Raw genomic sequence first — 22812 nt, forward strand, 5'->3', positions numbered from 1 at the left:
TCATCATTTAACTTCTGACATTGGTTACTTGCCAATTTCAGGGATTTACCAGTTTTTTGTCTTCTGAAAGAATGATCTTAACTTTGTTGATCCCTTCAATTTTATGTTTGTTTACTTTTCCGTTACTTTTTGCTCTTTATTTATTTCAATTAAAAAAAAGACTTTTTTTAATTTCTTGAGGTTGAGGCTTAGATCACTGACTTCCAGCCTTTCTCTTTTGAGTATGTGGATTTAAAACTGTACATTTCCTTCTAAGCATAGCATTTCCTGAGCATCACATGGGTTTCAGACTTTTCTGTCTCTGAGATCTGTCCGCTGTACCGTCCTGATACAGTGTGGCATTTTTCGGTGAGAAGAGCATGACCATCAGACCAGTAGAATCCGTAACCTTTAGGTGGGTGATTATGACAAAAAGTTTATATTTGGGTAGAGGTGGGAGAGGGGTTACATGTAATATCAAATTTCATATGTTTTATTTTGTTCTCAGAAGCAGTGATTTATGACGAGGATAAGATGATTGTTAGAAGAATAAAAACGGAAAAACCGGTTGCTGTCAAGTCAGTTCTGACTCATAGCGACCCTGTAGGACAGAATAGAACTACCCCATAGAGTTTCCAAGGAGTACCTGGTGGATTCAAACTGCCGACCTTTTGGTTAGCGGCCATAGTGCTTAATCAGTATGCCACCAGGGTCTCCTGTTAGAAGAATAGGGCATTTAAAAATAATTTTAGAGTAATTAAAGGAATATTGGTATCTCTGAGGAAAAACGGAGAATTTAATATGACAGCTTCTTATAAGGATCACCTTTAGGAAGAGATTCTTTGGTTCTGGAAGTCAAAGGGAAGCATTACCTTAGACATTTAAATAAATCCCATGTCAGGTCAAATATTTGTATTGTATCTTGGTATTTATAAAATAAACATGAAAAAAATTTAGGGTGTGATTACTTAGCATTAAAAATGTCAAGTTTTATAGAAATTAATGCCTTATTATTCTAATAGAAAATTTGACGCAAGATCCAGAATCATTTTGCAGTCATATGGCGACTTTTATTACAGATCTTTACCATATTGGATAATGAGATATTTGGCCTATAATTGGTACTTTAGTCTTATTGGAAAACAGCCAATCTACTCGAAGTATGTATACAAATGATTTAGTACTTTAATCCACATTGGCAATAAAAATGTCTCTAATTTCTTTTTCTTTTAGAAAATTTTTACTACTGGAGATATCAACAAAGATGGGAAGCTGGATTTTGAAGAATTTATGAAGTACCTTAAAGACCATGAGAAAAAAATGAAACTGGCCTTTAAGAGTTTGGACAAAAACAATGATGGTGTGTCTTCTGTTTTTTTTTTTTCCTATTTATCACCAGCTGTGAAGAAGCACTTTGCATGCCTTCAAATTGTAAAATGATGTATATTTTTAGATGAGAGTTTTGTGCTAATACTTGTTTTTCGTAGTAATGTGATTTTTATATAGAGCGTTTTTTTTTTTTTAATGAAGAAAACTTGTAGATGGTTTTGTCCACAGAATTAAAAACTGCAGGTAGGAATTTTTGTAAAATATTAACTATTGAACATTTCACTGATTTGGCTTCAAAATTTGTGTTAAAATAATTATGTTTCCTTGCTTTTTGGGCAAGAGAGGTTTATTTATATATAGACATGAATATTATATATTCTAAAATTATAAAGAAACCTTTCAGATTATCTTACATTTAATAGTCTTTTTGAAGGAATTAGTTTTAAGAAGATACTCTCTGATCCTGAAAATTAGAGGAGAAAATTAAATATAGATGTCTGGTTGGTTTCTCTATTTAGCTTAATAGCTGGGAGTCAAAGGCCCAGTTGTATAGAGCAATAGCAAGGACCACAGCGGGAAAAAGGGAGAAGTCATGAAACCTTCGCCACCAGAGAGAGCCTTTTATAGGAAGAGGGAATTTATTTAAATAAATGTAGCCTCTAACCCCACCCTACTTAAGAATAGTCATAGCCATTCTATTCACAGACTTTTTTTTTTTCAATAATTTTTATTGTGCTTTAAGTGAAAGTTTTCAAATCAAGTCAGTCTCACATATAAACTTATATACACCTTACTAAAAAAAAAAAAATACTCCCAATTACTCTCCCCCAATGAGACAGCCCGCTCCCTCCTTCCAGTCCCTGTTTTTGTGACCATTTTGCCAGCTTCTAACCCCCTCTACCCTCTCATCTCCCCTCCAGGCAGGAGATGCCAACATAGTCTTAGTTGTCCACCTGATGCAAGTAGCTCGCTTCTCATCAGCATCTCTCTCCAACCCATTGTTCTATTCAGAGTTCTTATTCAAGAAACAAAGTGAGCAAAAATTTGGTTTATATCAGGAATTGGTAAACTTTTTCTATAAAGGGCCAGATAGTAAATATTTTAGCTTTGTGCGCCATGCATTCCCTGTTGTAATACTCATCTCTCTGGTTGTAGCTTAAAATCAGCCATCAACAATATGTAAATGAATGGGCATGTCTGTGTTCCAATGAAACTTTATTTACAAAAACAAGAAGTGGGCCTGGTTTGGCTCAAAGGATTGTATTTGCTGGTGTCTGGTTTATACTGAATATTAACTTCAGTTGGATTCAAAGCAAGTTTCTTCAAACATATAACTAAACCCTTTGAAAGGTTTTGATGAGTTTTAAAGTTTAATTCTCCAATGATGAACCTGTGAAGCATCTCATAACATGGAGGAATTTGGAGGGCATTACACTGAGTGAAATAAGTCAATCAGAAAAGGACAAATACTGTATGAGATCACTACTGTAAAAACTCATGAAAAGGTTTACATACAAAAAGAAACAATCTTTGATGGTTAAGAGGGAGGGAAGAGGTGGGGATGGAAAAACACTTAATAAACAATAGTTAAGTGGAAACTTTGGTGAAGGATAAGACAGTACACAATAGTGGGGAAGTCAGCACAACCTGTATGAGGCAAGGTCGTGGTAGCTCCATAGACACATCCAAACCCCCTGAGGGACTGAATTGCTCGGCTGGGGGCATTGGGGACCATGGTCTTAGGAAACATCTAGCTCAATTGGCATAACATAGTTTATAAAGAAAATGTTCTACATTCTACTTTGGTGAGTAGTGTCTGGGGTCTTAGAAGTCTATAAGTGGCTATCTAGGATACTCCACTGGTCTCATCCCTTCAGGAGCAAGGAAGAATGAAGAAAACTGAAGATATAAAGGAAAGATTAGTCCAAAGGACTAATGGACCACATCTACCACAGCCTCCACCAGACTGAGTCCAGAAAAACAAGACGGTGCCAGGCTACCACCACTGACTGCTCTGACAGGGATCACAATAGAGGGTCCTGGACAGAGCTGGAGAAAAATGTAGAACAAAATTCTAACTCAAAAAGAAAGACCAGACTTGCTGACCTGACAGAGACTGGAGAAACCCTGAGAGTATGGCCCCCAGGTACCTTTTCAGCTCAGTAATGAAGTCACTCCTGAGGTTCACCCTTCCATGGAACAAAACGAGACTAAAAGGGCACACCAGCTCTGGGGCGGGGACTGGAATGCAGAAGGGAACAGGAAAGCTGGTAATAGGGAACCCAGGGTTGTGAAGGGAGAGTGTTGACATGTCATGGGGTTGTTAACCAATGTCATAGAACAGTGTGTATACTAACTGTTCGATGAGAAACTAGTTTGTTCTGTAGACCATCATCTAAAGTACAAAAAAAAAATCTGTGATTCTCAGCCAGGGAGAGCTGAGTTTGTGGTGGAAGGAAGTACTATTGGACATTTGCTGTCTCTCATAAGTCTTATATTGTTGTTGTTGTTGTTGTTAGGTGCCGTCAAATCAATTTCAACTCATAATGACCCCATGTGTTACAGAGTAGAACTGCGCCATCAGGTTTTCTAGGCTGTCATCTGTATGAGAGCAGATCGTCAGGTCTTTCTCCTGCCAAGCTGTTGGTGGTTCTAACCACCAACCTTTTGGTAAACAGCTGAGCACTCTTAACCCTTGCGCCATCAGGGCTGCATAAACCTTGTATTACATGTCCGCAGCACTAGCCTTGGCTTCAGTCTCCTTGCAGAATCCAATTCCTGCAATCAATTTTCCTACTTCTGCACGAGCTTTCATCCTACCCTGGGCTCTACAGTTCAGTTTCAGAGATGTCTCTATACAGTTAGGGCGGACAGTAGCAGGGGGATGGGGCATCCCAGGGTCGTCTGCCAGATAATTAGAGGTCAGCCGTCCCAGTACTTAACGTTGTGTGCACATAAGTGTTCCGTCACAGAAAATTCTAAATGAACTGGAGGAAATCACTAAAGATGAAATTTTAGTGATAAATTTGTAGTAAGTGCAAACAATTTCTTCTTAGTTATCTTGTTTGTATATTTTAAAACGATTTCCGATTGCAGGTTCCTATTTTTATTGATCAGCCTTCCTTAAGGCAAAGCATGTGTCTCTTTAGGAGTGCAGTTCTAGAGGAGAACGTTCAGAGTGGTATTTCAGGAATCTCATTGCTAACAGATGGCTGCCTCTGACGCTCCTTGAGGTGTCCACGTTCTCATTGCTGCTCCTTTCCTCTCCCCCAGGAAGAGTCTCTCCAAATCCTGCCATTTCTTCAAGGTCCTTCTCTTAAATGAAGTCTTTCTTCCTTTCACTAATAACTAACAGTGATTTTCTTCTTCTGGAAAGCTTTGCCATTAGGACTGGTTTGGCTGCAGACCCTCCTTTACTTTGTTTCATTTCATGAATATTAGTCTTAGAATCTCCATACATTTACGAACTGTTGAAGGGAAATACATTATTACTTCTTTTTTTTTTTTTGCTTATATTTTCATTTTTCTTATCCTCTGATTCTTCTCCTTGTGTCTGCAAACATGGCTCCAATTTCCTTAATCCTAATAATTTTTTCCTCTTCCATTGTCCTTCTTTCCCAGCTCTCTTTATTTTTGATGCCAGATTTCTCAAGATGATTGTCCATATTCTTTGGTTCCCTTTCCTCATTTTCTGCTTCCTCCATAACCCGGTACAATATGACTTTATACATAATAAGTGTCTTAAAAAAATGCATACTTTTAAAATTAATAGATCCTGGATTTAGTTTAATTGAATTTACCACAGAGTCAAAATATCTCAATTCGAATCTCTCAGCTCTGCTAGTTCTTGATTGTGCTACTTGGCAAGGCCATGTAAAATCTGTCTCTTTTTCTCTCAAAAGGAATATTATTATTTACCTATAAGGTGGTTGTAATTGTTGAATGAATAATGCATGCATCCTTGTTTGATGTATTTGTTAAATGCTGAATACTGATTTTGCAATATGTAAATCCATAGCTCACTTAATTACATAATTTTGCCTTCATCAGTTCAGGGCTTTCTTTTATAAAATGAGAGATTTAAAATTCATGGTTTTAAGGTCCTTATCAGTTCTGAGTTAATGATCTTTTCACCTTTTTAAAGGGAAAATTGAGGCCTCAGAGATTGTCCAGTCTCTCCAGACACTGGGTCTAACTATTTCTGAAAAACAAGCAGAGTTGATCCTTCAGAGGTAAGCTCTTCATCTTATTGACAGTTGTCTTTTGGCTTTGGTTTTAATATCCTGCATTAGAGGTTTATGTTTGTAAGTGTGGCTTTTAAACAACTCCCTACACCTCACCGTTCCTCATTTATGCACATCCAACATCTTTCTGTTTTCGTTCCTTTTCATTTTGAATGTACAGGTATCTCTAAAGTGTATTGTTGTTAGTGTGTGCTGTCGAGTCAGTTTTGATGCATAGTGACCCTATATGATAGAGTAAAGCTTCCTCATATGGTTTCCTCAGCTGTTATCTTTACCGGAGCAGATCGCCAGGTCTTTTCTCCTTCAGAGCTGCTGAGTGGGTTCGAACTGCCAGCCTTTTGTTAGCTGCTGAGCGCTTAACCACTGCGCCACCAAGGCGACCCTATAGGCCAGAGTAGGCTGCCTCATAGGGTTTCAGAGGAGCAGTTGGTGGATTCATGCTGCCAACCTTTTGATTAGCACCTGATCGCTTAACCATTGCGCCACCAGGGCTCCTTATCTAAAGTGTAGGAATGGGAAATATACCCCCAGACTGGATTCTTTCTTGCAAGGTCACAAGGCACAGTGGAATGGCAATAAGTTGTTAAATCCGTAGATGAAGAGCTAAGAACTTTGCTGTTGCCCTTTCCCCTTCATTTGGTCTCTAATGTGACAGTAGAACACATTGTTTGAGGAGTCTAGCAGGTTCATCGTATTATTTAACCTATGCATGACCAGGTGAGAGGGGAATTCCAAAGCTCTCCTGGCTAGCAGAGAAAGAATTTGAACATTATTGCCTGGGGCAATCAATTCATCTATTTAGTCAGTTGGACTTTGACAGATTTAAGATTTTATTTCATAGGATATATTAAACTCCTTTGTTACAAACACGGCAGGAACCAATTTTTTATAACAGAAAATAGGCAAAGACAGTTACATTATAGTAATATTCTTGTGGATGTTCGTAGTTTTCAACACTATGTAACAGTTCTTTTCTAACTGGCTTTATTGTCTGATTTATCTCCTTTGATATCTGTTCCAGTAGCATTTTTCTCTTTTCTAACTGTTTAGAATTTCTTTTATAAGCAGATGTTCAATAAACCAAAAAAAAAACCAAACCCAGTTCTGTCGAGTCGATTCCGACTCATAGCGACCCTATAGGACAGAGTAGAACTGCCCCATAGAGTTTCCAAGGAGCGCCTCATGGATTCGAACTTTGGTTAGCAGCTGTAGCACTTAACCACTACGCCACCAGGGTTTCCAGATGTTCAATAGGAGGGCGTTAAGTCTCAGGGCGGAGCATGGAGTTACTCTTTTTAGCTCTGAGGAAATGAAAAGCAAAAAGATGAAAAGGAGATAAACAGAATTTTGACAGTGGGATAAGGGGTGTGTAATATTCTGCGTGTAAAGACAGATTCTTCCTGTAAAGTGAAGGTGTTTGTCTAACTCTAAGGCCAGAAATCATATTCCTGTTTATACCCTTTGATAGTTTTAGAGATAACACAGTTTCCAAGCTGGAGCTTCATACTATACCAAAGGCAACACAGAGGGATAGATGTTTAAAAGGAGCTACACACACAAACACGTACCTACACAGATACGTTTTATGACACATTTGTGTTGAGATACAATCCCATAATGTAAAAGTCAGTCTTTAAAATGTACAATTCAGTCAGTATATTCAAAGAATTGTGAAATCACCACCACCACCTAATTTCAGAATGTTTTCATCACTCAAAAAGTAACCCCACACCCATTAGCAGTCACTCCTCACTCCTCCTCCCCCCATTCTATGGCAATTACTAATCTACTCAGGTCCTACTCTGGATGCTTAGTATATATAAAAATATATATATATAGAATCATGTAATATGTGGCCTTTTGTTTCTTTTTTCACTTAGCGTGATGTTTTCAGGGTTCAACCATGTTGTAGCATGTATCACTACTCAATTCCTTTTTCTTTTTAGCTGATTAATATTCTGATATATATATGTGTGTGTGTATATATCACATTTTATTTATCACTCATCAGTTGATAGACATTTGGATTGTTTCTACTTTTTTGACCATGATGAATAATGCGTCTGTGAACATTCATGCACAGGATTTTCTATGAATGTATGTTTTCATTTCTCTTGGGTATGTACTTAGGAGTACGATTTCTGGGTTATATGGTAACTCCAGGCATTGTTTTATTCAGTTGTCCATAGGGTCACTGGGAGTCAGAGCTGACTTGGCAGCACCTAATAACAACTATGTTTAACGTTTTGAAGAATTGCTGAACTGTTTTTCAAAGTGGCTTCGCCATTTTACAATCCTACCAGCTATGTATGAAGGTTCCAATTTCTCCACATTTTCACAACACTTGTTATTGTCCATTTTTCTGATTTTAACCATCTTAATGGGTGTGAGAAGTCCTGGTGGCATAGTGATTAAGTTCTCGGCTGCTAACCAAAAGGTCAGAGGTATGAACCTATCAGCCGCTCTGTGGGAGAAAGATGTGGCCGTCTGCTTCTGTAAAGATTTATAGCCTTGGAAACTTGAAGGGGACAGTTCTACTCTGTCCTGTGGGGTCACTGTGAGTTGGAATTGACTAGGTAATCAGTATCTAAGAGAGAGGTTACTTGTGTAGTTGAAATATAGCTTCCTAATTGCATCTTTTCAGTAGAAGCTATGTGTGGGGAGTAGCTGAAATAGGAATCACTTGTATCATGTTTATCTTTATCTTCTGCTTTCATATAAAAAAAAAAAAAAAGACATTTTCTTTTAGGCTTTCATCTCCCTCTCTCTTCCCTCCTATTTTCTTATCTCTAGGTCTTTCCCTACATTTATTGAGACCTCAACACCTGAATCCTAGGAGACTTTAGTATTCAACTAGATCACTCATTTTTCATCTAGCTTCAGTGTTCTTTGCCTTCCTTAGCCCCTAAGACTTTCATTTCCATTCTGCTTCAGTAACCCACTTCCATAACCCATAAGTTATGAGTGTGTCATAACTTGAAACTACTCTTCCTCAGTTATGGATTGAATTGTACCCCCTAAAACATGTGTTGTAGATCCTAACCCCTATACCTGTGTCGTTATAATCCCATTTGAAAATGGGTTTTCTTTATGTTAATGAGACATTATTAGTGTAGGGTGTATTTTGAGTCGATCTCTTTTGAGATATAGAAGAGATTAAACAAGCGAGTAAGCAGAGATGGTGGAAGATAGATGCCACAGCACATGAAGATCACTCGGGAACCAAGGGACAAGGACCTTCCCCCGGAACCGGCAGAGAGAGAAAGCTTTCCCCTAGAGCTGGTACCCTGAATTCAGACTTCAAGCCTCCTAAACTATGAGAAAATAAATTTCTGTTTGTTAAAGCCACCTACTTGTAGTATTTCTGTTATAGCATCACTAGGTGACTAAGACCTCCTCTGTAGTTTTCAACACCTGTATCTTACTCTCTGACCCCTCTTCTTCCAGATTTTACAGTCTTACTCACACTGTACTTGCTATATGACCTACAGACTTCTTGTCCCTTCGTTTCCACCAGCTCATCAGTCGCCCCTTGATCTAGTTCCTTCCACACACCCATTTGCTTTCCCCTAGTCTTGAAGCAGTCCCACCAGTTGCCTTACTTGCCTCGACGTTAGGGCTTTTAAACATTTCTAGAAACACTATAGATTAGCACTGCTAAAATGTATGGTCTTGGTTCTCAACTGGACCTCAGTGCTGAAGCTTTGGATATCCATGTTCCTGCTCACCTTCTTCTTCCATTCCCCACAGTGACTCTTGCACAAATTTACTATTTTTTAAAACTGTCTCTCACTCTCTTAGACTGACCATTCTCTGTTCCTTCGAAGAGGTAATTAAGCTAGTAATGTGAGAAATCTGTGACTATACTCCAACCAAGTTTGTTTTTTATTTCTTTGAATTCTCTAAAGTCTTTTCCAACTTGGGGCCTTTGTACTTGCTGTTCCCACTACCTAAATGGCTAACACCTTCCTCACATCCCTTATTAGCCTTTAGTTCTCACCTCAAAGAGATCTATCACCTTACCTACATTAGCCCCTCTCCCACTCTTGACCGGTTGTTTCTCTGTTCCTGGCTCTCATCGGTAGCAACCATTGGCTTGTGCATTTTGTATTTTGTGTAGCTTAGTGATTGGAAGTACAGTTTCTGGAGCCAGAACGCCTGGGTTCAGATACTTAGTTTCACTCCATTTATTAGCTTTGTGACTGTGGACAAAACACTTAATCTCTCTTTGCCTGTAAAACGGAGACAGTAGTAAATACATAGGCTTATTATAAGGTTAAATGAATGAATAACATGTGAAGTGCTTAGAACAATGCCTAGCAAATACTCAATGAATTCAGTGAATGTTAGCTGCTATTTGCTATTGTTTAGTGCCTGTTTTTCATACTACATTGTAAGATTTCATAAGGGCACAGACCATATCTACCTTGTTAATTAACTACTCTGTGCCCAGCACTCATCAATAGTGGGTCCTCGGAAAATATTGAAGACTGTGTTGGGAAATGAGTGGAAGTTACCCTACTGTAAAAGGGTGGGTGGAAGGACATTCTAGTAAAGGAAAGGGCATGTGAACAGACCATATTTGGGGAATGGGGTTGAACAGTGGTTTTGGGGGTGCTTTCTGTACTAAACTGGTGTCTATTTCTTAGCTTTGGGCTGTTTGAGCAGTCCATTGGAAACAACCATGAACAAATAATAATGACCAATCTGTGGGGTTTAAGAAAAAGGAAAACTGAAATACTAGACAATAATAATACCACACAAGTTAAAAAAAAATTTTTTTTTTTAAAGGAGAGGATAATTGTTTTAAACTGTTCTAAGAGTTTTGTCTGATTTAGGGTGCGGGTCAAAATATTAACTTTAGGCTTTGTTATGTGTACATGGTAAAATTTCAAGGTGCAGTGGTCAAAGTGCTTGGCTGCTAGGTGAAAGGTCAGTGGTTCAAATCCTCCAGCCACTCTACAGGAGAAAGATCTGGCAGCCTGCTTCTGTAAAGATTTACAGCCTTAGAAATCCAAGGGGGCAGTTCTATTCTGCCCTGTAGGGTCGGTATGAGTTGGAATTAACTCAATGGCAGTGGGGTTTGGTTTTATGGGAACTGAGTATATAACTTCCAAACCAGGGAGGGAAAACAATGAATAAGAAAATAAATACATGAAGAAATAGAAAAGTCAGACAATCTAACAAAAAGGAGAAAGGAGGAAAAAAACTTAAAAGAGAGACCAACACAAATGGAAAGCAAAAAGTAAAGGGAGAAATATGTTCAAATACAATAAGTATGCTCTACAGTAATGTTGGATCCTGTTTTCCCTTTGCCTCCATTCTCAAATGAGGGCAGGCTAAATAAAGGTCTGTGGGGAGAGCCCTGGTGACCCAGTTGTTAAACACTCAGCTGCTAACCTAAATGTTGGTGATTCAAACCCACTAGCCGCTCTGTGGGAAAAAAATGTGGCAGTCTGCTTCCTTAAAGATGACAGCCTTAGAAACCCCATGGAGCAGTTCTTCTCTGTCCTTTCGGGCTGCTTAGAGTCAGAATCATTGGCAATGGGTTTGGTTTTGGCTTAGAGAGAAGAATAAGACGAGAAGTTAACTGCTTCTAATCAGTCAGGACTATCTCAGTTTAGTGTCCAGTCTGGTGGATGTATGTGAATTTCAATATTTTTATACCTGTACTTTTGTGACAGCAAATACTGATTGAACAATATTGTTCTTCATTAACCTCGCAGTGATGTGAAAGCATGTCTTGCATAATTAAAATTTTCAGACCCCACTTACATTATAGTGGAAGTTGAAAAATACATCAATATAAAATTAACAAAAATTTTGTCTGTCAGAAGACAGAGATTATCAGATGAAAGAAAAACAAAACAAAATCCCACTGACCAAACGAAAGCTGGGGTAACTGTTAATATTGGCCAGTGTAGACTTTAAGATAGTGTTATGGGCTGAGTTGTGTCCCCCCAAAATGTATGTCAACTTAGCTAGGCCAAGATCCCCAGTATTATGTAATTGTCTACCATTTTGTCACCCGATGTGATTTTCCTATTTGTTGTAAATCTACCTCTACGATGTTAATGAGGCAGGATTAGAGGCAGTTATGTTAATGAGGCAGGACTCAATCTACAAGATTAGGTTGTATCTTAAGTGAATCTCTTTTGAGATATAAAAGAGTGAAGCGAGCAGAGAGACATAGGAACCTCATGGCACCAAGAAAGCAGTGCTGGGAACAGAGTTCATCCTTTGGATCCAGAGTTCCTGTGCTGAGAAGCGCCTAGTCCAGGGGAAGATTGATGACAAGGACCGTCCCTCAGAGCCAACAGAGAGAGAAAGCCTTCCCCTGGAGCTGGCACCCTGAATTTGGACTTCCAGCCTCCTAGACTATGAGAGAATAAATTTCTCTTTGTTAAAGCCTTCTATGTATGGTATTTCTGTTATAGCAGCACTAGATAACTAAGACAGATAGAGACAGCATTAATGAGAATGGAGTGTCACTACAATTTTAAATTCACAAAGATATAAAAATTTTAAGCTGGTTGATGCAACTCTAGGAATAAATTAACAAATTCATCATGTTAACGGGAGATTTTAACACACACCTTTCCATATTTGATAGGTCAAACAGAAAAAATTTAGTTAAGACATAAAAGATTTAAATAAACAAGCTTATTTAATGAGCATTTATAGAACTTTAAAATATCCGTGTGTGTATATTATTGTTGTTAGCTGCTGTACAGTCGGCTCTGACTCATGGTGACCTTATATATAACGTAACAAAGCATATATAAGTATATAGGTACAAGACATATAACGAAGACATTCTTAAAAAACAAAAAGGGAGGGAAGCTTGCCCTATCGGATATCAAGAGTTGTTGTTAAGCTATAATTAAGGCAGTGGTATTGCTACAGAAATAGACAAGTTGACCAGTGGAACATAATGAGAGCCCAGAAATAGACCCATCCGTATTTGGAAATTGTCTCATGAAGTAGCTTTGCAAATCACTGGGAAGAGGAGGCCATGCAGTAAATGGTGTTGGAGCACCGGATTATTCATGCAGACAAAAGTGAAATTGGGTACCTGCCGCACACCACACACAAAAATCAAGCTAAATGTGGAAGGTAAAACTGTAACACTGTTAAGAGGAAAAAAAGGAAATGTATTTCTCTGGGTAGGAAAGAATGTATTTTTAAAAAATACACAAAAGACAATACCTGTAAATGAAAAGATTGATAAATTCATCAACATTAAAATGAAGAACATTTATTCATGGGCATTGTAAACAAAGTGAAAAGAAAAGGTGCTCACTAGGAGGAGATATTTGCTAATTTATAACTTGAAGGACTAGAATCAGTTATATAAAGAACAATAAATAAATCAGAAGAAGATAAACAACTCATTCAAAAAATGAGCAAAAGACAGGAATGGAAATTTCACACAGGAGGAAACATGAATAACCAATAAACATGGCAATAGATGCTCAACCTTGTTAGTAATTTAAAGACACAGCAAGGTAGTATTTTACCATTTAAGAATTTTGTCAGTATTGAGTGTCCCGTGGCTTTAAGCTGTAGAATTTGGCATTGATTTATTCATTCAATAAATATTTATTGAGTACCTACTCTGTGCAAGGTTATATCAGTTAACAGAATCAGCAAAAATCCTTGTCTTTGTGGAATATGCTTATGTATGCATGTGGGGGAGTTTGGGAATGGGGTCAGACAACAAATAATCATAATAAGTAAATTACTCATTATATTAGAAGATAAGTGCTATGGGGAAAAACGAGCAAGTAAAGGGAATTGGGAATGTGGAGGTGGTGGGGAGGGCTGTGGGTGGTGATAGCAGATTGATTGCATGCAGTATTAAGAAGATAGTTAGGGTAAGCCTTGTGAAGGAGATAACATTTGAACCAAACTTGAAGAAGATGAGTGGGTATGCCACCTGGATAACTGGGGAAAGAATTTTCCCACCAGCAGAGGGTCCTAAGTAGAAATGTGCTTGACACCTTTGAAGAACAGCAAGGAGGCCAGTATGGGTAGAATGGCTGTGGGGGGAGTAGAATATGAGAAAAGAGAGGTTGTTTGTTCACTGTTCAGTTCATTTTGACTATGATTCAGTTTACAGGTTGGTTCATCTTGGCTAAAGCATTTTCATGTTAATTATAAGTTATTTACATTTTTAAATTTACCTGATTTGTTACAGTTGTGTCATGTTACATCCCCAATTAAAACAAGTGGCTCAAAAATTATATTAAAATATAAAATAATGATAACAATAAAGCCATCAGTATTATAACTTAGAGTAATGTGATAAGCATGAATAGTGACCAGGACTGTCATGGAAATATAGAATCTTAATACCTGTGTACTGGAACAAGTGAAATTTTAAGTGTAATTTCACATGTGCAGATCAAAATAGAAAGTGGTAGTAGAAAGCACAATAATAAATATCTGGATTTTATTGGACTTCATTTTTGTGAATCATTTTCACACAAATTACAGAAGAAATGTGAAATTTGGAGGAGACATCAAAGCTTTTTTCTTTTTTTTTTAGAGACATGAATTCATTCAACAAACAAATGGGCATCTTCTTTGTGCCAGACACTTTAGGTGCTGGGTATATAAAAAAAAATAGTAGTGAACAAAACAGTCATAAATCCTGGCATAGTTAATTCAGATTTGTGCTTAGGAAAAACAAATACCAATGGCATTATTGCCATGAAGCTTGTAAAAGGAGCAAAAAGTTAATAATAAATTTTTAAGGTTAAAATGTATTAATTTTAAATATTGAAGATGAGATACAGGATTTCTTAAGACTGAAAGGCCCAATCATAAAAGAGTTTGATTTTCTACAATCACTTGTTAATTTTCTTAACTTGGAAACTGATAGTGTATTTTGAGTATATTTTAAAGTTACGTGCAAATGTTAGAACATTAAGAAATACTTCCTGAGCTGATGCAAGAAAAAATGGAGTATGAATCTACTCATTACTACTTCCCCAAACCTTTCTGCTTTTGAGTTTGATAGCTAATTGACTTAGTGTTTAACAGAATAATGAAAGTACTCTTATTTTTACGCAAATAACGCATGTCTTCTATGTTTGTTTGCCAAGCACTCCTTCATCCCCACAGGGCATTTTCATAAGCACAATTTTCTTACATGTTGCTGTAAAAAAAATTAGCATAGTATGCTTACGAACATACCTCACAGGGGAGGAAGCGTTTGTCAAACATAGAAGGCATGTGTTATTTGTGTAGAAATATGGTAGTCTTTACTGAGAGCTCTCTCTAATTTTGGATTCCATTTTTATCTAGATAATTAAAACTATCTGACAGGAACATTAAATGCTTGCTGCCATTTCCAACAACCTATGCATGTGAATTGAGATTTTTAATTTAAGAAAAATACAGTCACGCTCTGCATAATGTCTGTTCGGGCAATGTCCGATGGCACATGTGTCAGTAGTCCCATGAGGTTTTAATAGAGTTCAGAAATTCCAGTCAGAGAATAGAACGTGGTGGACGTAACCAGGTGTAGTGAATGCAGTAGCTTCCCCCACACAACATATGTATCTCATGTCTATTTTATACAAAGTAATTGCGCTGCCAGGCGTGTAATGGTACAGTACATACGTAACCTATAATACGTCTGTCTTGATAGTTATAATAAATGCCTATGTTACTGGCTTATGTATGTACTCTACTGTCTATCGTTATTTTAATGTGGACTTTCTCTACTTAAAAATAAAAAGTTTACCATATAACAGTGTATGCTTTGACTCGTAGGCAGCAGCATCCGATCTTGTGTTCACACAATGTGCAAATCATATAATGTCCTGTTTCACAGAACATATCATGTATGTTAAGCAAAGCATGACTGTATTCAGTTGGAAAAGAAACTGTTACTTTGTCAGATAACCAGTATCGTTAGTTTTATTTATCAATTTTGTTTCATTCTTTAATCAGAGTCTTTTTATTTTCAGCATTGATGCTGATGGGACGATGACCGTGGACTGGAATGAATGGAGGGACTATTTCTTATTTAATCCTGCTACAGACATTGAGGAAATTATCCGTTTCTGGAAACATTCTACTGTAAGTGTGTGTTATGTGTTAGTTTGTACTTACTTAGAGCTATAAGACGTAGATACAGCTATCACCCAAGAGCATCCTGTACTGCAGCCAGGAGGTACAAGTCTCAGTAGCTCCTTAACTGTTCATTCTGTTGGGCATATGTTTAGAGTATCTTTAAAAAATCCTCAAGACTGCATAAACCCTGAAGACGTAGTATCTCTTTTTGCCAGACTCACAGAATTTGGAAGAGGCACTCCTTTGACGATGATAAGCTGTCCATTTTGTATTTATATTAAGTAAGCACTTGGCTGCTAACTGAAAGTTTGGTGGTTCAAATCCACCACCAGCTTCATGGGAGAAATTTGTGGCAGTCTTGTTTCCATAAAGATTACAGCCTTGAAAACCGTATGGGGTGGCTGTACTCTGTCCTACATTGTTGCTATGAGCTGGAATTGACTCCACAGCAATGGGTTAGGGTTTTTGTTTGTTTGTTTGTTTATTCTGCCTTCCCACCCACTGCCGTTGAGTTGATCCCAACTCATAGCGACCCTATAGGACAGAATAGAACTGTCCCATTGAGTCTCCAAGGAGTGCCTGATGCACTTAACTGCCGACCTTCTGGTTAGCAGTCATAGCACGTAACCACTGTGCCACCAGGGTTTCCTATTAGCCTTAGGAGTATGAGAGTAATAGGCCTTTACCTTTTACAGATACAGTACTGCCTAAATAATCCCAGTGCTTCATGACTGAATCTGTCTCCTTGGCCATTGATGATGGCCAATATGAAGTTTTATTTATTGTGCAGTCTGCTCCTGAAATCAATGGGAGCTCTCTGGAGGATTTTTTTTTTTTTCCCCTGATGGGCTTGTCTTCTATACTCTTTCATGGATTTCAGTAAATTTGATATATACAAAGACATTAAAAGAATTTCATCACACTAAGTGAAGCCAAGAATTCACATTGCCTCTAGTAACTGTTTAGACTTACACAGAACATTGTAAAATTATTAGTGATTAATGGCTTTTCAACTGTGAGTATAAGACAATACTATATTAGTAGTTCAGTTGCCTAGATAAATTTTGTACTTATGTGAGGGTGTATTTACATGATCATATTCTAATGATATATTTGGGAATAGTTGGTAACATTTGAGTTTAAAAATCACATAACCTTTTATTGATAGCAAAATGAAGGCAGAGTGGATTACTACCATAGCACATAGCTCCTTAACCTTACGTTCTCACTTATAATTTTTTTTTACACTGAAATCATTTCTATAATAAAATTATAAAAATATTATTATAAAACTTTGCTCTCTCCCAGTTGCTACCAATGACTGCCCTAACAGGGAACACAATAGAGAATCCATGATGGAGCAGGAGAAGAGTGGGATCCAGACCTCAAATTCTAGTAAAAAGACCAGACCTATGGTCTGACTGAGACTGTAGGGACCCCAAGAGGTCACGATCCCCAGGCTCTCTATTAGCCCAAAACTAAAACCATTCCTGAAGCCAACTCTTCACAGAAAGATTAGCCTGGACTATAAGACATAAAATGATACTGGTGAGGAGTGTGCATCTTAGCTCAAGCAGACACATGAGACTATGTGGGCAGCTCCTGTCTGGAGGCGAGATGAGAAGGCAGAGGGAGACAAGAGCTGGTTGAATGGACGTGGAAAATACACAGTGGAGAGAAAGAGTGTGCTGTCACATTGTAGGGAGAGCAGCTGGGGTCACATAACAATGTGTGTATAAGTTTTTGTATGAGAAACTGACTTGAACTGTAAGCTTTCACTTAAAATACAATGAAAAAAAACTGCTCTCAAACTATGTGTGTAATCTATAATAATATTTAGAATAGATTGGGGGTCATTTAAAATAATACCTCCCTATTAGCAAAATTTTATAACCCTATAGTATTTTTTAAATTATAAGTCAAATTAAAAAAAATATTTATAGACAGTCTGCATAAAAATGAGCTTAAGAGTCTTCATATGCAAGTTTTTTATTTAATTTTAATATATATGCTTTAAGCATATTGTGAAAGTATAATGTAGATATAATTTTGAGGAAAAGGAAGTATCTTTGAAGAATTTGCAAACTAATTTTTTAGACAATATCATTGCCCGTTAGAACAATTTTCTAGCATTATGAAATGTGGCTGTAGCTAAAAAGCGTTCACGACACCTGGTAGAATGTTGTACATTCGTTCTGGCTTAGGTCAGGAAAAGATACTCTGAATCAATGAAGAAAGAAAGTGGTAATTCTTGGTTTTTGTAATTATGGTAATTTTCATTTCTTGCGAACTTATACTACAGTTAATTTAGTATGAATAGGGTGGTATGGATTAAATTATGTCCCCCCCAAAAATGTGCGTATCAACTTGGTTAGGCCATGGTTCCCAGTATTATGTGGTTGTCCTCCATTTTATGATTGTAATTTTATGTTGAGAGGGTTTGGGTGGAATTGTAACACCATTCTTAAACTCAGGTCACCTCCCTGATCCTAGGTAAAGGGAGTTTCCCTGGGGTGTGGCCTGTACCACCTTTTATCTCTCAAGAGATTAAAGGAAAGGAAAGCAAGGAGAGAGTTGGAGACCTTACACCACCAAGAAAGCAGCACCGGGAGCAGAGCGCATCCTTTACAAGCTGGGGTTCCTCTGCAGAGAAGCTCCTAGTCTAGGGGAAGATTACTGAGAAAGACTGTCTTCCAGAGCCCACAGATAGAGAAAGCCTTCCCCTGGAGTTGACGCCCTGAATTTGGACTTTTAGCCTACTTTACTGTGAGAAAATAGACTTCTCTTTGTTAAAGCCATCCACTTGGTGGTATTTCTGTTATAGCAGCACTTGGTGACTAAGAGAGGTGGTTACAATAATCTGCATGCTCAGATTGGTTCAGTGTACTTTCTAAGAAATAAAGTTGACCTTAAGTATGAAATAACATTTGATTGTTCCCTAGGACAAAACGCTTCTGCAGTAATCTATTTTTAATAGAAGCAACATGGGGTTCTTCTTTCCATTTTAACAGGGAATTGACATAGGGGATAGTTTAACTATACCAGATGAATTCACAGAAGATGAAAAAATATCTGGACAGTGGTGGAGACAGCTTTTGGCAGGAGGTGTTGCTGGTGCCGTCTCTCGAACGAGCACTGCCCCTTTGGACCGTCTGAAAGTCATGATGCAGGTGAGTTTTACCATCATGTCTCTAAGTTTGAAAACAATGCAAAACAAAAAAAAATGATGCTTTTAAGAAGAAATTTTAAAATTTCTCAGTAATAGTCTTTCATAGGTTTAAAGAATCTCTATTTTGTTGCTGTTAACTCTAAATTCAGTTCATGGACATATTTTTATATTCTATCAAATTTTGACATGTTGGTACATGTATGTAATGAAGTTTTAACCTTTGGCATTCTATGACGATTCAAATATTTAATTAAAAAAAACTTCAGCTGTTTTTGTAGGATTCTCCTTAAATTATTTGTGTTTTACTTCTATTTTATGTACTTTTTCAGAAGTGGTATATTTCTGAGTTCTAGAATCTTGAAACAAGGGTGTAATTTTTAAAATTCTTTTTAAGCTGAGTTTAGGAGAAAAAGACCTGGATTCATATACTGACTGCTATTTATTGGCAGTGTAGCCTTGGCCTGATCTAAGAGGAAAGAAAGAGGGAAAGGAAAGGAATGAATATTTATTTGGTGCTCATTATGGTAACCCATTGAAGCGTCACTGCAGCCCATTGAGATAGATACTTTAGCCTCATTTTACCCTTGAGGAATCTGACACTCAGAGAATTAAAGTAATTTTTTCTTCACAACAAATTAGGGGAGGAATGGGGTATCTTTGGCTCTAAAGCCTGTGGTTTTCCCACTGCATGAAACCCCTGAGGTCTTGTTTTCCTTCATTCTAGAATAAGAATAAAAATACCTAACAAGGGCGGTTGTAAGAATTTAGTGATATAAAGTATGTGAAAATGTGTGATATACTGGAATACACTATTAGAACATAGTAGTTACTTAAAAGTTATTTTTTAAATGTGTTTGTTATACCTGTGGTCACCACTTTTAATATTTGTCCCTAGATTTTTATATGAAAAGATTTATGGCAATATTTTAAACTAAAATCCATTCAGAATGTGTCCAAATACCAAAATATATTTAGGGGCAAAGATAATGCTTTAAATAAAAAGGGGGGAGGGTTTTTGTGTGTGTGTGTGTGTGTGTGTTTTTTTTCTTCAGGAATAATAGTTAACTTTGAGAGAACTCAGATAAGCATTCATCTTCTCTTTTGTCATAAAATTTATTGTGAAGTTTAAAATAAAATGGATTTTTTTTTTTTGGACTTCAGTTTCCTTACTTGTAAAATGAGAACATAGAACTCACCAATGTAGTCTAATGTGACATCATTGTAAACAAAATTACAGGTCTGATTCCAGCGTGACATTTTTCTAGTACTTAAAATGTAACAATTTCAAAAGTAACTATTGAGCACCTACTGTATGTGTAATTGTATTAAATGCTGTGAAGGAAAACTGAGGCAAAGAGTAATTTAGCTATTTTTCACTCAAAAAGCTTATATTCTGGGAGCAGTATAGGCTTACTTGGAATTTAGAAAAGCAAATTTATTAGCCCGTTTTTCAGTGACTATTAGAGTCCTATTTGCACAGATAAGAAATAGACTGCTGTAGGAAATGACCTATATCGTCTGAAATGGAAGGCAATGAAAGGGAACAAAATTTGTTGGCTGAAGATTGCTGATGTCCCTCAAGCACTATGTGAGTTTCCTCATGCATCAGGACAGGGATATGTATTAGAGAAATTGCAGAGTAAGACTCTGTATCTGTGATGATTTTATTCATTTGTCCGATGAATTATATAAATGGAACATTTATTAGTAACTTATAGCTTCCAAAGTGTTCTTATTTTAAGATGTATAGTAATAGATTTAGCTTTTTGGTTTTTTTTTTTTTTTTTGGTGGTATCCCACTCATTTTGTGTAAGCTGAAACAATCAAAAGAATAGCTCATTTCTTTGGTTATTTTTCGTTTATTAGATTTAATCAGTTTTTACATATAGGCAACAGTAAGGTCTAGTACATCTTAGTATGTAGTAGTTACTACTACATCTGTCGTAGAAGCCAAAGAATTCATCAGTACTCACCGGACTAGGCAGCTGGCCCATGTTGTCTTGAGTTGATGGCCTAGAGGCCTTGAGATACGCCATAGAAGGTGCAGTTTTTATTGTTGGCATCAGACTGTGTGCATTCCAGCGTCTGTGCTTCTGATATTCACACGTGTCCAAATCATTTTCAGACCCGTTTATATTCCATGTCTCTGGTGCTGCTTGTGGGGAGGGGTTACTATTTTACCTGCAGTGCACATATTTTGTATTAAACTTAACTTGTTCAAGTTCCCAAAGGTGCTCCATAGCCTAATATTGCATAGTTTGGTTCACGTTATCTTCCAGGTGTGGTTCATAATAATTTTGATTTTGATCACATCCTCTGTCTACTTTCCCTGGCTGAAGAAAACTGATTATTTTTAGGTTCAGGTACAGGTCTCTAAAATGATGGTAATCATTCCTCCCAGCATTATGTATTCTCTCAATCTTCTATATTTTCAAATACATCTTATATTTATAAATGATATTAAAAAGAGAGTAGTTCATACCGTTACTCTTGAAATAGTTAACAATACATGCCACGTATATTTTACATCATTTTGCTTTAATTTTTAGGTTCATGGCTCAAAATCAGACAAAATGAACTTAGTTGGTGGCTTTCGACAGATGGTGAAAGAAGGAGGTGTCCGTTCCCTTTGGAGAGGAAATGGTACAAATGTCATTAAAATTGCTCCTGAGACTGCTGTTAAATTCTGGGCATATGAACAGGTAATTGTTACTGCCTGTGGAATTTATTAACAAAGAGGAGTTAGTAAACTGATTTAATAAAGATTAGCATACAGTGCTGTTGGGATTATTGTTGTACTCCATTTTTCATATGTATTCCACGAGGAATTTCTCTTATGAGAAATTAGACTAGATGAACGCAGAGATTCCTCTAGATGAAATTCTGTGATTCTGAATTTCATATCGTTCATAAAGAAAGGCTTTTGTGTTCTTTTCTAAGTAGGTTTTAAAGGAAAGGTAGAATTTTAGCTTTTTCATTTTGAATTCAGAGTAGAAGCTGTACATTAATAAGTTCAATGACAGTATTCCAGTCTAATATCTGGAAGGAGAACTTCTAAGTTGAAGTTCTTTGTGTAATCTGACATTGCTATAAAATTGAGTTGAATTTCAATTGAAAGGGCCATGAAGGCAAGGGCTTCTCCATGTACTCCAGGACCTAAACAAAGCCTGGTATAAGTAAGTGTTTGTTGAATGAATAAATGATTTTACCTCTAAATCCAATTTATGTGTTGATTTTTGTTGACTTCCCTTGTTTAAGATAATTGCTTCAGCCTAACTTGATGTTAAGAAATTCAGTAGTGAGTTTGACTTCTCTTAATGGTCATTACCAGGGCTGCCTAGTAGAGAATCCACAAGAATTTTTTCATTATTTCTTCCATCACTGTTTATCATAGACTATAAGGGCCTTGAAATTTAATTCTACCTGATATTTTTTTGTATTATTTTAAATAGATTTTAAATCATTTTGGAGAGTGTTTTGTTCTTGAAGAATCAAAACATTATTAAGATTACAAAGTTCAGTGGTTTCCTTTTCTTGGCTTAGGAAATAGAGAAGCGGAGAAAAATGTTGAAAGAAAACTAGCCTCACAGATTTTGCTTAGAACCTATCTTTGGGAAGGATTTTTATTCCTATTTATTTTTTTCTTTTTTCTGTTAGTGTTTGAGAATTCAAATCACAGCTAGTAAGTGCTAAGGTTTTAGATACTCTTATGTTATTGTTACCACATACTTGGATTTTATGACCAGAAAGCCAGAGCCTAAAATAAGTAAATATTCAAGAATAAAACCATTATCTCAATATGCAAGGAGTTTGGTATTTTTGAAGGTCCCTCGTATTACAAACAAATGTGTGTATCACATATTATGCCACTTGTCTGATTCTTACCTTGGACATTACTAATAGGTATCCTTTGCTTCCATTTAACAAGACTCCTTTCTGGGCCCTATTTACAGTACTCTAATTTCTGCGTGCTAACTCTTCTTACTAATACCACTATTACCACTA

The 22812-nt window shown here is 36.9% G+C and overlaps 1 protein-coding gene across 3 annotated transcripts in view; it reads left to right on the plus strand.

The window, feature by feature from the left end:
• LOC100663034 (mitochondrial adenyl nucleotide antiporter SLC25A24) overlaps window positions 1-22812 on the plus strand; it is a 59115-nt gene that overhangs the window by 22141 nt on the left and 14162 nt on the right. For all 3 annotated transcript variants that reach the window (XM_003409532.4, XM_064282473.1, XM_064282474.1), the window contains exons 2-6: window positions 1213-1339; window positions 5453-5540; window positions 15533-15644; window positions 18650-18808; window positions 21357-21509. In XM_003409532.4, the coding sequence (XP_003409580.1) occupies window positions 1213-1339; window positions 5453-5540; window positions 15533-15644; window positions 18650-18808; window positions 21357-21509 (639 nt within the window). The remainder of the gene's footprint in view (window positions 1-1212; window positions 1340-5452; window positions 5541-15532; window positions 15645-18649; window positions 18809-21356; window positions 21510-22812) is intronic.

The sequence above is a fragment of the Loxodonta africana genome, chromosome 3 (assembly GCF_030014295.1).
Source record: "Loxodonta africana isolate mLoxAfr1 chromosome 3, mLoxAfr1.hap2, whole genome shotgun sequence".
Classification (NCBI taxonomy): domain Eukaryota; kingdom Metazoa; phylum Chordata; class Mammalia; order Proboscidea; family Elephantidae; genus Loxodonta; species Loxodonta africana.